General features: G+C 39.4%; 1 protein-coding gene across 1 annotated transcript in view; it reads right to left on the minus strand.

The window, feature by feature from the left end:
• Positions 1–8,802: 8,802 nt before the first annotated feature.
• Positions 8,803–16,301, minus strand: part of LOC148031328 (BSD domain-containing protein) — a 31,367-nt gene continuing 23,868 nt past the window's right edge. Inside the window, exons 2-3 of the mRNA XM_087684849.1 lie at positions 9,804–9,991; positions 8,803–9,714 (exon numbers count right to left, since the gene is read on the minus strand). Of these exons, the coding sequence (XP_087540975.1) occupies positions 9,088–9,714; positions 9,804–9,991 (815 nt within the window). The 3' untranslated portion in view covers positions 8,803–9,087. The remainder of the gene's footprint in view (positions 9,715–9,803; positions 9,992–16,301) is intronic.

Consider the following 16,301-nt stretch of genomic DNA (forward strand, 5'->3'; position numbering starts at 1 on the left):
CCTTGAGTTCTTTAAAACAATCCAAGCGATGCCATGCACCTTGTAACTTAATTTATTACACATGAACATGTGCCAATTTGATGAGTGAATCAAGAAAATCAAGTAAGAAAGCCCAAATGGGACATTATTGACCTTAAGGATGTGCGTGACTAGAGCTTTGAACCATTGGCACTTTGAAAAATAATCCCTACACAATTGTAAAAGACGAAGCCCATATTTAAGTGGGAAGAAAACCTTAATCAATTCATTCCTATGGTTGCAAAATCAAAATCTTATCCTTTCTTTCTCTCACGTCTCCTATCTACTCTACTCTATGAATGCCTCTATTGCATGCAAGCTTGAAGGAGTGAAGCAAGGTCAATATGCCATATTTTAGCTTACTTTCTCTTGCCTCTCTACACTTAATTGCAAGATTCTACATCTCATCTCCTCGCCTTCTTGAGACTAGCTCAAGTTTGAGAGATAGATAGACACACACACACACACATATATATATATGTATGTATGTATGTATGTATGTATGTATGTATGTATGTATGTATATCTATATGTGTGTGTGTCTGTGTGTGTGTGTGTGTGTGTGTGTGTGTGTGTGTGTGTGTGTGTGTGTGTGTGTGTGTGTGGTCCACTCAACTTCGAGAACCATGTGAGGTATTATCATCTTGTGTGGCTTGTGGGCTCGAGATTCGCAAGGCTTGGAGGTTGCATGACTAAAGGGATCCGGGAGCTCTCTAACAACGCCTAGACTGCAATAGTCGATGAGTCTTCACATTGCCTTGTCTATCAATTTAGACTACATGGATCTAGGAGCTCTCTAACAATGCCTAGACTACAATAGTCGGTGAGTCTTCACGTTGCCTTGTCTATCAATTTAGATTGTTTTCCTTGCTTTGGTAGAGCTGTGGATGTTGTCTATGACAATCTGAGTGGGTAGAAATACATGGTAGGAGACCTCAGAGTGTGAGAACCTACGAGTTATTAGCCAATAGAGAGTGCACAAACTAATTTGCATCAATCCATCTAGATTTGGAAAGATACTTGACTTGAACTACATGGGATCCTCGTCAAGCCACCTAGCAAGGGGGAGGGTTCACTCAAGTGTTCAAGGGACAAGATTCTTGACTACATAGACATTCCATGTGAATATAGGTGTCCCTACTCATGATGCACCCAATGGGGCTTGAACCCATAACCTTTAGGCTATGAAGTACAAGGGCCATTACTATGGGGAGACTCTCCAAATATTCATTGGAACTTTGAGGTCTTTTTGTTAAATATAGGAGAAATGGATTTAAAATAGAGATAAATAGCATGCAAAAGAGAGATTCTACACCTTACAACCCCATTTTTGCAATGTCTATTAACGTAAGATTTAAGTTGGCCATGCTTCTTGAGGGTTTTTATTACCTTTTCAAAGAATTTATGACATTTTTCCACACCACCAAGTTTAGAAGTGGATCTTGAGCATCAATGCATGAAAGAAACTAGACCTTTTGTGTAGGGATTTGTATTTGATAGGAAAATACATTATGTCATTCTCAATCTTGTTCTTTCTATATTGATTTAGAATTAGGCTTGGAGAAAGATCTTGTCTTGGTGAATATGGAAGACAAATCTATGATCTTATTAGGGTGGGTTCAAACTTGTTCAAATGGACTACTCCAACTATGCAAAAAGAAAATGGAGTCATTTTATGCTACCCAAATAGATTTAATTAATCAAAATTATGTGTGGATATCATGACTTCTCTTATTGGTGGGTTGGTTAAAACGAAATGTCTATAAGCCAATGTACCAAGTTCAAATATCAACAAGCACATGGAACTCTTTTGCCCTTGGCTGCAAGGGTTTTTTTCCTACATACAATTTTTTAATCTTTGAGAGCATGACATGTTAACAACATGACCATGTCCCAAAATATTGTTTGAACATATGTGAATCCGGTCTAACATTAGGGGAGATTTAGACTCTATTTTGGGCCTTGTAAGAATTTCCATGTCAACATCCTATTAAAAAAAGGGGGGCACATAGATAACTATATCCATTGTACCTCAAAACTATATCATCAAACATATCATTGGCAAGGTCTTGATGAGAGGATTCACACTAAGATCTGACAAACTTATAATTTATATGCTCAAGTTATGTCCTCCCAACCAAAAAGTAACCTCAAAAGTTATGTAATGGTAGCCTCACCCTCATTTGTCCTTATGAAATATTCCCTAGAGTCTCAAAGAGCTTAAAAGGCCCAAAAGTGAGTCCAAGTCTTCCCTAATGGTTGAAATTTCATCATTGCTACCTTGCAAGTTGTAGGCTTTGACTCTAACTTCATTCAAATGGTGAGCACTCTCATCGCAAATGCTACTACTAAAGTTTTGTTGAGGACTTATACCATTGTTTTATTATGGTCAGTAGCCTATTATTGAAGAGAATTGATTCAAAGGTGCAGTAGGGAATCATCAAAGGTCTTTCTCTCCCAACTGATGAGCAATTTTTCTCTCAATTTCTTTTAATAATAACATGTGTATAGTCAAGGCCGAGAAGTCATCAATGGATGCTCTCCTTGAAGTGTGGAGGACTTTTGGTATCTCTCAAGCTTTTTCATCAACCAACATGCAATAGAGGTTATTCTACTAGGCTTTGGGGCCCCTCCCCATTGTTTGTTTCATGATGTGTTCAATTTCATCAGGCATGGGATTGTGTTCTAATAGATCAAATGCATCATTGGTGTCTCCTCCAAACCACGTTTCCAAATATGAAAAAGTCAATTGCTACAAATGGTTAGAAGCTTGTAGCCTGTTAGGAATGCCTTGTTGGTGTCTCCTCCAAACCATGTTTTCAAATATCAAAAAGTTAGTTGCTACAAATGCTTAGAAAACTTGTAGTAGCTTCTTAGGAATGCTTGATATCCCAACATCATCTCACACTAGCTCTATTTTTTTTCATAGTAGTTTTTGCCTTCAACCAAGCACCATGGGGCTGAATTAAGAAGTTTCTCTATAGCTTTCTTTAGTCTAGTGGAGGCAACCAAACTTGGCACTCAATCTCATGGTATTTAATTGATTTGCATAAGCAAGATAGAGGTTTAGGAGGGGAAGGGATCAAAGACAATGCAAATGAGCTTATTTTATTGTTCATAAAAATGTTGAGGCATTGGTCCCTCTTCATCAAAAGGAACTTGAAAACTTCATTTACTTAAACTTTAATAGGTATGGATGCTTTGACTATGAAGAGACACTAGGCTACTCTAGAGTGGGAAGATGTGTTATTGATTAAGGATTAGAAGCCAAAAAGTTCATCAAAAGGAACTTGAAAACTTCATTTACTTAAACTTTAATAGGTATGGATGCTTTGACTATGAAGAGACACTAGGCTACTCTAGAGTGGAAAGATGTGTTATTGATTAAGGATTAGAAGCCAAAAACTTAGTTGAAGGTTTTGTAAATTCTTGATTCTAGTATGGAAGAAATGCATAGATCAATCAAGATGTGTCAACCCAATCAACCACCATAAAGACTCCCTACTTCTTAGGGATATTTGGTTCTTCGATGAGGCATTCATCCCTCCATGTACACCATTGTAGCCCAAAATTAGTGCAACCCTCTCAAACAAGGGAGTGAGATGCTAATTGGATATCTTTGATAGGGAAATTCTCTCTATGTGACTTTGAAAATATTATAAATGGGAAAGGTGTTGACTCCCCAGGAATCACAATGGTTTGATGAAGTCATAAGCAAGAATAGGGAGGATTGGCTCTTACCTTTGAAAATTTGCAATGTCCACACAATTAACTTCATGGATTCCAAAGGAGGAAAAAGGTAGTGGTTTTGCCAGAGGCATAGTGATTTCATTGGAAAAATGATACCCTTTTTATTTTTATTAACAAAGCATGCAAAACAAAATATTCTCTAACTAGGTTAACAACTTGGAAAAATAAGAATTAGCAAGGTGTGGCCTAGTAATACCCTATACAAGGCTCAATTTTGTCGATTGGAGGGTGGTTCCTAGTAGAGAAAGATTAGTTAAGGTGATGAACACTTCTCCTACTTACAATCTTTGCAAAAGAGGGGAGTAAATAGTCAAACAAATATTTTGGGAATGCACTAAAGATAAAGCCCTATGGAATGATGAGGAGATCTATTAAATGTACTAGCTTTAGTGGCACATTAGATCAAAGATCAATCCTTTTTGGCAAGGCTTCAATCATGGATGAAATTATAAAACATGATTAGGACAATGGTCTAAGGCACATATGGACATTTAGAAACTCAAAGGTCTTTAAGAGGTCAATGGTCCAAGGCACGTCTGGACATTTAGAAACTCAAAGATATTTAAGAGGAGCCCATCTGTCACCTCTTTAGATGACTCATTTGATACATGTGAAGTGGCACTTTTGTCTTCCTTTAGAGGTTCCAAAAAAAGTGGTCTAATGTACAAAGTCTTTCTAAAAACTATTTACGTAACTTTTCTAATATGATGCCGCCGCATTATAAAGCCTAGAAGCAACCAAAAAAATGGTGTAGCATGTTTATGATTGAGTTTTAAGTATATAAATAAGCTTAGAGACTCTCAAAGCCGACAATCGAATAGAAATCAGATGTGATGCCTTTGATAAGCCAAATTACAAGATGTACTACAAGATCCATTATGTCTAAATGTATTCTTAGAGCAGGATTTTTACAATAGAATAGAATTATGTTGAGATTTTATAGTTGGTGAGCCCAAATCAAATAATATACTCCATCCACTCGATAAATTTAGACATTATATTTATTTTCATGCTTGAGCATGTATGTACAAGGTGATAACCAGTTTAGAATTTATTAAAGCAATCTTAATTGCAAATAAGATGTCCACAAGAGAATGAGAAAAAGTGGTGTTGGAGAGAAACATGCATCATTTCTAATCAATTTGATGGTTAAAATGAAAAGTTAGCATGATGAATTGTTTGCCTTTGAGAGATCAAAACAAAAATTTGGATTTTGGGGTTTTGACCATTAATGAGAAATACACCGATCAAAGAGTGAGTAAAGCACAATAACACAAGCTAAGATTCAACAAAGTTAAAATGACAAAAAGAGCAGTTTGTGTCACATACTTGCATTTTATGATAAGCCTTATGTTTTAAATGTATTTGTGATGGACTTCATTGGAAGATAAATATTATACCCAATAAAAAACTTTATGATATGGATACTCTCAATATGTGCCTCTTGTAAATAATGGGGTGGATAGCACGGACAAATTTATTGTGTCAATGGGGGTGAAGAGAGTTGGGAAGAAGAAACTTGAACGGTTTAACATTCAGCATTACAAAGTTACTTGTTGCCCCATACGGATCTAAAAAGATTTTTACAATTGAAAATAGATTATCAATTTGGACTATGCATTTGAATAATCATACAAACCATGGTTTCTTATATTGATCAACCTTGAACTATACATTTTGCATTTCTACATCTCAATCATTGTTTTTGTAAATTGTTGAATCATTTTATCAACCTTAATGTAACATATTATTATCTTCAAAATCATGATAACCAATTATAAAATACAATTTAATCACGACATCAGTGCCTATGCTTGGTTTAAAATACAATTTAATAATGACACTAGTGCCTATGCTTTTTACACCTAGTTTAATCACAAGATATATGAAACTAGTTGATTAGGACATCAAAAGTTATACTTGTTGTAATTTACCATATCTATTTGATTGTTGATAATGGTGAACAGTAACACTTGCTATAAATTTAGCACATCTAGTCTAGGCAAAATATATGAGACAACTAGATAGATGTATGATATGATGATAAAGAATGGTGAATCCAAATAAGCCAAATAACATCATACTAATAAGAATCCGTAAAATAATCTTTGTAGAACACTCAATTTAGATGCAATGAGAGAACAAGAACTATGCAAGAAATTTTCCTTGTAGCTTTTTGGTTGCTTTCTGTATCAGGAATAAGATCAAGATTTTCTTTGATCAATGACTTCTTGTTTTTCAAAAGGTACTCTAACACTAAAACACGCTATCTATGTCTATAGGCATGGTATCACATGTAAGTAAGCTTACGTGCAATTATCACATGTTTCAACGGAAAACTATGTTATTCTCATTTCAAGAATGTTACACCAACACACAATATACACAAAATGTTGATCAATGTCCCTTGGGCATGTGAATTGAGCAACAATTGATTCTGGAAAAAAAAACCAACCAAGACCTTAAATGCTAACCATAAGTTGCATCTCTAATCCAATAATAGAACCGCATGACTACAAAAAGCTCAATGATTGCAAAAATCTCAGTTTTCTTATATTGGAGGAACCTATTTACATAGGAACAAACCTTAAACTCGTGCCAAGCCTACCACCACTCACAAAGGCCCTTCATCAACCCCCAACACATGAATACATACGTATTGAGCCATGCAAGCTTCTTCACTATGGCTTGCTTGTATACATACAAATAGAAAATTTAATACACAATCAAATCTCCTCTCAAGCACCTATCCTCACTTGCTAAGTTTATTGATCAACTACATAGGTTACTACACCATGATGAGACTTGCAACAATCTTGTAAGTAGTGAGTAACGTAAATCTCCTTGAGCTTTCTAACCCAAGGTGGGGCAAAGCTCTTGGCATCTAGCAAGGGATGTCAAATGCAAACACACCCTAGGGGAAGAGAGAGAAGAGATCAATTAGGCCTTTGATGTGCCACTTGTATGGCTTCTTCATTCCAACCTTTCAAACATAAAAAGCCTATGAAATACTCCTAGTCAAATACATCTATACATCTCAATTTTATTTACTTCAATTTACTTTGATATAATTCTTCAAATAGAGAATCGTTGGGGGTTCCATGCATCATGACTATAACTTAGGCCTTCCAAGGTAATACTAACACAAACACAGAATTGTCATGGGAAGGGAATAAGTAAAAGTTATATATTCTCTCTCTCTCTCTCTCTCTCTCTCTCTCCACATATTCTTACCCTTTTTACATAAAGCCTTGTTGAAGGAAATTGAAACAAGGACGGAGACAAATCAACAAGGTATGACAAACACCATCTTTTCAATAGTTAATAAAGCTCTATTACAGAAGAAGATTGCATTCCTTGCACATACAAGAGGCCGCCTTGAGAAATGGCATGAAGAAATATGAGAAACTTGATGAAGACGCCAAGAATGCTCAAATACATACAAGCAAGAGATCAAACTATGAAGATGCCAAGAATGCTCGAATACATACAAGCAAGAGATCAAACTAAGGCCAAACCTGAAAGAAAAAGGATTCAAGTGGATGTTACAATGGCAAGTCATCAACCTAGTCGAGCTTTGGAGTTTGAAAACATGGAAGATGAACTTGAAGCATTAAAGCAATCAAAATGTTTCAACCGGATCAAACTCTAAATCATAGTTAAACTTACACCAACACAAGTTAAAGTGCAACCAAGCAAAATTGACAAGTGTTACACCCTGAAAAATGTTGATAAGCACTAGTAGCATTGGTCATAGTGATCATGAAGTGACTTAGCATATTGTTGCATCCTTGGACATCCTAATGGGCACTCGTAGCATTGGTCATAATGGTGATGACATGCTTAGTGCGAATGTGAATTCACTAAGGCAATTCAAGGTTAAGGGCAAGAAAGTCCTATTTAAAGGACTCAATGCCCTATTGTACACATTGTTTTAAACTCACCACTCTTGGACTCTAGACCGGTGTGTCGAAGTGTCCGTACAATAGGATGGTGTGGACTAGTGGTTTGAGACACCAACACTCGGGATGTGGTTGTGACCCGATATGCTATCGAAGCCCATCAAGATATCCAAGGATGTAACATGAAGGCAACAAGGAGGGCAAATGGCCACTCTACCGAGATACCAAATGTATCATAGTAGTTTATGAAGGTGACAAAATCATCATAGAAGCACCATGTTAATTTTGGATCATGATGTGTTAAGTGACTTCGATAACCTTTTTTATGCTAATGGCACCTTGCCATAGGTTTCTTTTTGTGCCAATGGCTCCCTGAAGTGGATTGTAACTAAAAATTTTGATTTGTCTGTCTTACATGCCTGCCTTCTAAGGCATCGAGACATTAATACAGCATGCACATGCACACACACATGCACTCTCTCTCTCTCTCTCTCTCTCTCTCTCTCTCTCTCTCTCTACTTCAAAACATATGCAAAGCTCACACCAAGAAAATAAAAAGAAAAACGGCAATCAAGATGACCCGCAAACAAACAAAACTAATCATAAGGTGGTTGGCATTTTAGGGTCATCGTTAGATTAGAAGTACCCCAGAAATTTCTATCTACCACCAATATCATTATGTTAGAATTCCAACCAAGATAAAAGATTACACCAAAAGTGCCTAATTAGAAGGTTAGATAAAAATAAGAAAGCCACTAGATAAAGATAAAGAAATGGAGGCCACTGTTATTTAGCATGCCATTAGAGAGGTGCATAGAGGAGGCCATAATTTGCAAGTCACCAAATACTTACCATACCATTAGAAAGGTGCATGGAGAAAGGGGTCCACAACCCCAAAAAAAAAAAAAAAACCAGTGCACAAAAGCTGTGATCATTACCTGGACAATGATAATAGATTTTCAGTTTTCTACTTTGACATTTGTTCTCTTTAACAAAACTTCATATCCACTCCGATATGCCTACAGCAGACCAAAAACAAACTAATGCCCATAACTCTGGATGTAAAATCTGAATAAAGATTTTAAATAGAGCCCAGACCCTGAAAAAATAATCTCAATAAGTAGACCCTGAAAAGAAAAATGATCTCGATAAGTAAAAATCACATTAAATTAATATGTATGTTGACATCAATCATATGGAGGGAAAGAGGTGAAAAAAAGCATGCAATTGAGCCTTGAATCCATGCTTCATGATGCCTATATAGGCTTTTACAGAAGCAGCACAAGGTTCAAAACTTGACAAGCTTGAAAGTGTCAAATCAAGTTCTGTACACACTGTATACACATCAGGTTTTCAGAAGCCTGAACTGGAATTGATGAGAAAACAATCATGATCTGTATAAATATTGAAAGCCACTTTATTCAAAATCAGCACTCGTGATATCGTCATCTTCAACAGTAGACCAGTCACTGGATTCTCCACCTTCTGGTCTTTTAAGTCGCTCCAAAGAGAGCTTTTGGGAACTTTGTGCCATCTCTTGGACATCAAGTCCTTTGTCTAACTGAACCCATCCAGAAGACTGTTTAGAGCTAGAGCTTTCCACAGCCTTGGAGGTGAAAGAGTCATCATCCTCCTCCAAATCACTGAAAGACACATCTTCATCATTTCCCACCAACCCTACATTTCCTGCCAAGCCTGCAGAAGGCCCTACATGTGGCGATTGTTCCTCATTTAGCCATTTGTCAGCATCTGGATCCTCGTCATCATACCTCAATGAAGCCAGCTTTACAGTATTTGCCAAAACCGTTTTATTTTGAATTTCTTCCGCACAGTCGCTGGTTAGACTGGATCCAAGAGGCCTTCCCTCATTAGACCCCAGGTCCTCCACCTGATGGAAATCCTGAGGAGGAACTTCCATGGCTGCTTGCAAAGAGACAATTTTAAAAGATTCTGCAGTTTCAGATGTGTCACCTTCCTTTATTTTACTTCCTTGTGACTCATTCTTCTGCAATTTGCTGAGTAGTAATTTGCGAGCTTCAATTATCTGCATCAAAAGCTCTGACTGTGTCCTCATGTTCCTCTCTAATACGAATGACAATGTGAGAATAAAACAGACATTGAAGGTATACATACCTGAGGAGTTGACAGAAGAATTGCATCTGTCTTAGACAAACGAGAATGTAATAAAACAAAGTAGATCTTCCAGAAGCGACCTTCACTCATGTAATCTGGGCAAAGCTCTATTCTTAGAGCAGCTAACCTAGGTGCAGCAAGCTCTACCTGATAAACATGCTCCTCTTGAGCATCTGACATCTCAAAATCTGCAAAAACAAGGGAAGCTTAGAACAGTATACTAGATGATACCTGACCCAGAGATCTTTTTGCCATTGCTGATATTGTGTTACAATTTCATGTAGGCAAGAGCATCTATCATCCATTGTCTTAATGAAAAATAGGAAGATCAGAAGACAAAGTAGTAAATTGCTCTCTTTAGCACCTTAAAATACCTCTTGTAAATGCAGAGCTAAGCCATACAGATATATCCAAAAGCCAGGTCAGTTCAAGGTGCAGTAAGGTGCTTGCAAGAGCCTTTCACAATGGGCAGGGTTATCACTCTCCTTGGACCACCTATTGTATTGCTATGCAATCATGCTCTCATTCTTGGTGCAGCACATTCAGGACCATAATTCAAGGTCCAGCACACACGGCACAGTGGCCAAGGACTGCAAACTTCAAAATCGTGCAGCATCACAATTTATTGGACTAGAAACTTAAGAAAGCACCAGAAAGTCGAATGCTACTCCACAAAGTGCTTGTAAGAGCCCTCCACAAGGGGGTGTAGGGTTATCACTCTCCTTGGCACCTTGTAATGTATTGTTACACATTTTGTGCTCTCAGTATTGATGTGGCACTTCCAATTGGTGTCTTCTCATTATGGGGATCATATTGGTGGCTCACTTGGGTAACTATTCTACCTCTCATATCTTTAAAAAATTGCTCTCCCTTCATCCTACTTTCTCTTTGCAAGTGTATCCACCCATGTCAGGCACAGACTGGTCCAAGCACAACCTCATAGAGATGATGAGGAGAGATTACAAACAAAGCATATGACAGAGTGGAGTAGACATGAGAGCCCTCCACCCCTGCCCCATGTATGATACACTACATCCAGCCAAATCCCACTGGATGGAAATTGGAATTAGTGATATATTGCGCATTACTCATCGTAACTGTACAGTGTACTCTTATAGCATGCTAAATAGCGACTAGATATTGGCTGCAATGGACTAAATTAGTTCCTCTCAAGTTTTCACATGATACTCAAGGCAGGGACTTGTTATATATTCATAGGCCGTTTGGCCTCTCTCCCCCCCCCAAACCCAAAAAGAAAAAGGCACATATGACCACCAACTACACTTCATTGATTCTCACAGCATGGCTAGATAGGGATGAGGCTAACACTCTCCTAGTATGATGATAACTCCACATGCTTTGGGCTCATCAAGACAAAAGTAATAGAAGTATGAGCACGATTCAATATAGATGAACACTTGAGATTGGGTCTCCTTCTCTCTCTCTTCCCCCCTCAAAAAAAGGCACGCATGGCCACCACCTACACTTCATTGATTCTTACAACATGGCTAGATAGGGATAAGGCTAACACACTCCTAGTATGATGATAACTTCCCACGCTTTGGGCTCTTTCAAGATAAAAGGAATAGAAATTTGAGCAAGATTTGATATAGATGAACACTCTGAGATTGGGTCTATTTATACCACACTACATGTCATGAGGACATGTATTTTTGAAACCTCACTTAACATGTGGATTAATTTTTAATCACATGATTAGGTAAATGTTACAGATGTGAGCTGCAACTCGGGTTAAAGTAAATTTACGAGCCCGGGACTCGAAGAAATCATCATGGGATGTCAAAGACAAAAGTTGCTATAAGTTATGCCGCACAGGTACTTGGTGGTATCTGGTGCTAGTTGTTGGCCTAGGTCATCCATTTGGCCATAAGTGTCAATTGGTGACACTAGAGAAGTGGTATTTAATGGTACCTAACGCCAATTTGACAGTCAAAGATGACGTAGAGACACTCGGGAATGAAAGTTGCCTAGCCAATTTAATTATTGGCCAGTTAGATTATTATTCAGGACACCGAAATAATTATTAGATTAATTTTTAGTATTTAAAGGCTGAAAATTAATATTTAATTATGAAAAATGTTGAAAAAACCATTTGGGAAGGTTGCCACTTCTCAAAAATGCCCATGCAAGACTGTAAAACATCTTTAGAGACTAGAAAGAGACATTTTTAATGTATTTAGCTTGCAAGAGAGAGGGAGGAGATGTTGTTGGTCTGATTTGCAACCATTGAAGGACCTTCTAAGGCAGCCAGGGACAAGAGAAGACCGATCAACAACAAGTGACAACATCTACAGGTTGTTGAGACAGAGCAACAATAGTAAATGACTGATTTTCTTCAATTCTTTGCATCTACAAGCTGTTGAGACAGGGTAGCGGCAGTAAATGACAAATTTTCTTCAGTTCTTCGCAAAGAAAGTTTGAATTTTCTCTCTTCTCAGCATTCTCTCTCATCTCCCAACCTTTCTACAGCCTTGCTCCAAAGATTGCAGCATTGAGATCACCAGAGGCTGAGAAACTTCAGATTTCTCTGCTGCAAACCCTAATTTGCAGCAGAAATTAGGGTTTAGCAACAGCCTTGGAAACGTGCCAAAAATTGGAAGCTCCGAGACTTGGATTCAACAGGACTGAAGCTTTTTTTAGCCTATTCACATCCAGGGACCAGCAAATAATTGAATTTAGGGCATTTTCCATCTCCATCAAAGTGGGTGAAGGTCAATCAAGTGCCCGAATCAAGGGGCAAAATAGATTGAAGACTTGCTGGTCACTTTGGACAGCGAGGGGAGTTTGGATTGTGAAGGGGATCGGGAGAATCCCATTGTAAATCAACTTTTTCTTTAATAAAGCTAAAGAAATACCGAAACAAGTGCCAATTTTGGGGCCAATCGGGTATGCATTGTCCAAGATCAATAGGTAAATTTGTATTTTCAGATTTGCACAAATTGTTTGCTGCTGTAGTCAAGTTGTAATCAAGGATTTACCACCCATCCACGGAAGGAAGACTAGTTACACTACAACACTACAAAAAAAACGTTCCTCATTCACAAAGGATGAATTAAATCCAATGTTCGGGCCACATGAATATATATATGGGACACCCATTGCTACGAGGGTTGCTATTGGCCAAATCAGAGTATCATTCCACACTCCTGACATTGCAGTAGGCAAAGTAGCATGTGTTGCTATGGAGGATAAGTTACACAGCTTGGCCATGGAGAGGCATGTTAAGCCATCTGAAATTTCATTTCAAATTATCCTTTTTTTTTTTACCTTTTTTGGCTCTTTGAGGTGGATGAAAAGAATAGAGAACCTTACAATTATACCCCATGTTCTCAAAAATACCTTTCCAAAACAAACTTGTTGTCCAAGGATCTCTATCACTCACAATAGATTGTAGCATGCCATGATATCTAAAGATGTTCAACATGAACAATCTTGTCATGTGATCCACAAGTTATCTTCTATCTCACCAAAAAATGAAATGGGTTTGTTTGCTCACTCTGCAAACCTTCTTCCTAACCAAAATGAAATGGGTTTGTTTGCTAACTATGCAAACAATAGTCCACATGTTGCAATTCCATATAGGCATCCTAGAAAGATCAAAGATAAAATCCATAGAGACACTCTCCCACAATCTATTACAAATAAGCAAGGGCTACAATAAACTCGATGCCTCCTATCACTCAAACTTGACTTTCGGATAGATAATAGATGTGCACAGAAAGTGTCTACATCACATCTTAGAACTAGCCAATAAAAGAAAGTTTCAATGACTTTCAATGAAACAATAATATGGTGCATGACTTTTTTGTTATAACCTTGGCCCTTAACTGCTTTGTAACAAATAACCACCATGCATCTTAAGAAATCCATCTCTTGAAGTACAGTGCTCATGGTGCTAGCCATCTAGTGACAAACCATAGACTCTAACAATATCCTCATCCTCTACACCTTATGTCATTGTTACATTTAGCTCATGATAGACATTGCCGAAACTATGGTTGCCTTCGTACATCACATAGACACGATCGTACCATACGATCCATACCATACAATATGGTACATATCCATACGAATTTGTACGATCAAACACGCTTGTTTCTACCACCGCGTATGGGTGCATTCTTGCATCTGTCCAACGGCCGCTGACTGCGCATTATCTATCCATTAAGCTTGCATGCCCGTGGCACTTTCACAGTGTGTCTATGGCTTGGATGCCACATTTCTACCCCAACCCCCTTGGATTCCAAGCTCCAACCACAACACTTTTGACTCTTTGAATTGGGCCTTGGATTCCAAACATCCTCTTGAGCCTCTCTTCTTCCACACTCTTCTCTAGCCTACAAAAGGTACTCCAAGGTACTCCTCCCCTCCATCCTTCCACACAAAATCAACGAGCATTCTCACGCCTCTTTCTTCAAGCAAGCTATCTATCTATCAAGCCTATCCCATCCCTCCTCCTCTCTCTCACTATCCCCCTCTCTCTCAAGTCCCTCTCTCACTCTCCTCTTCCCCACCCAAATTTTCAATTTCCAAGCTTGAAGCCTTGGCCCTCCATTGGCATCATGACTCGTGAGAAGCTCAAGGCCTTCAATTTGTGTGTCATCCATGTGGAGAGGAACACAAAGAAGTCCAATTCCCATCATTGGACATGCAAGTATTGTGGGAAGTGTTACACAAAGTGATGCGACTTGACTTCTCTAACATCTTTTCAAGACCGCGGGGCAAGTTGCTCCATGCAAGAAATCCCTCAAAACATCACGAACGAGATTCTCGCTAAGCTAAGAGGGGGATCCACTAGAGGAGGTGGAAGTGGTGTATTGGTATCAACACCTATGGCTACTCATGAGGAAGCCTTGAATGGAGGCTTATCTTTGATCAATACCTCCACCATTAGTGATGGCGAGTCCACGTCGCGTCTAGCTCTCGCAAAAGGCAAAGAGTGCAACCTCATGCAGCACCCAAGAGACAATCCTCTCTCTCTCAAGCCCCCAACCACGTACGTGGGTTATTTGCCTTTCTTAGAGAAAGATAACAACTTGCGAACATTGAGATTGCATGCACGGTGATTAAGTGCAATCAAGCATTCAATGTCCTAAAGCAAGAGCAATGAAAGAAGAAGGTCAACAAAGCCATTTCTAACGTGGGTCTATGCAAAGAATGGACCAGTGTCACTTACAATGACATGAGAACAAAGAAGATTGATGAAGAGAATGAGAGGATTGATAGAGCCCTTGATCCTATTCGAACCACATGGACAAAATATGGTTGCTCCATCCTCACCGATGGATGGAGTGATCGTAAGAAATGGGACATCATTAACATCCTCATTTCATGTCCACTTGGCACCTACATTTTGGGGGCCATAGACACCAGCAAGAGGGAGAGGAAAATGACGGGCACATTCTGTTAGCCTGCTCTTATTCAGTCTCAGTCTGTCATCTCCTGGTTGTGAGCTCCTGTCAGAGTCTGACAGGAGACAGAGGAGCTCTGTCAGTGTGTTTTTAGGCTGCTTTAGTCAGCATTCAGCCTTGGGCATTTTACAGCCCAATCTGGGCTGTTTCTGGGCTGACTGCCCATTATTTTGGGCAGTCGGACCAGTTCTGGTCAGTCGGACCAGATCTGGCCATAGTCAGCCAGATCTGGCCAGGTCGGCCAGTTTAGCTGGTCGGCCAGTTTGCTGGCTGGGGGGCTATTTATAGCAGCCCCCCCAGTCAGTCCAGCATTCATGCTCTGCAGGTACAGCACTGCTCCCTCCGTCTCCGTCTCTGGCATTGGTGCTGCCTCTGCTTCCAGTCTGTCCTGGTTCCCTCACTGACGCTACGGGCTGCGTGCAGGGACTGTTCTGTCCATTCCAGTGTATTCAGCATTCATCTCAGTCAGTGCAGACTTTCTTCCTTCATTCTCTGCTTCCTCTCTCCTCTCCTCTGTGTTCGTGTTCTTCTTTCGCTGCGCACTCTCACATGGTATCATTGCCTGATTGAGAGCACAGAGGACGAGAGAAATACCTTACTGCTGCTGCCCACAGTTCCACAACAGCCAGGCGATTCCTTCAGGCGGCTGCCCACAGGTCCATCCCAGCCAGGCAACTGCATCAGAAGGCTGTACAGCCTGCGTTTGCTGTACACAGGGGCTGCCACGTCATCCAGTGACGCAGCAACCCTGCGTTTGCTGTCAGGCGACCTCTTCTGCTGCAGGGGAAGATAAGAAGGATGCGAAGGAGAAGAAGCCCAAGTGTCCCCATTGTGGGAAGGGCACTCATCCCGAGGAGAAGTGTTGGCAAAAGTATCCCCATTTAAAGCCTAAGGAGAAGGACTCGAAGGCGGCCCCAGTCACAACAGAATCTGCGTTTGTGCATCTCTTTGTTGAGGAAGACACTGCCCTAGCTTCTACCACACAGGAGAAGCCTTGGCTCGTCGACAGTGGAGCATCTTCACATATGACCTTCCGTCAGGATTGGCTTCAGGATCTTTGTTCCAG

Source organism: Lygodium microphyllum, chromosome 9, assembly GCF_053477565.2.
Source record: "Lygodium microphyllum isolate KBCC chromosome 9, Lygodium_microphyllum_v1.1.10, whole genome shotgun sequence".
NCBI lineage: Eukaryota > Viridiplantae > Streptophyta > Polypodiopsida > Schizaeales > Lygodiaceae > Lygodium > Lygodium microphyllum.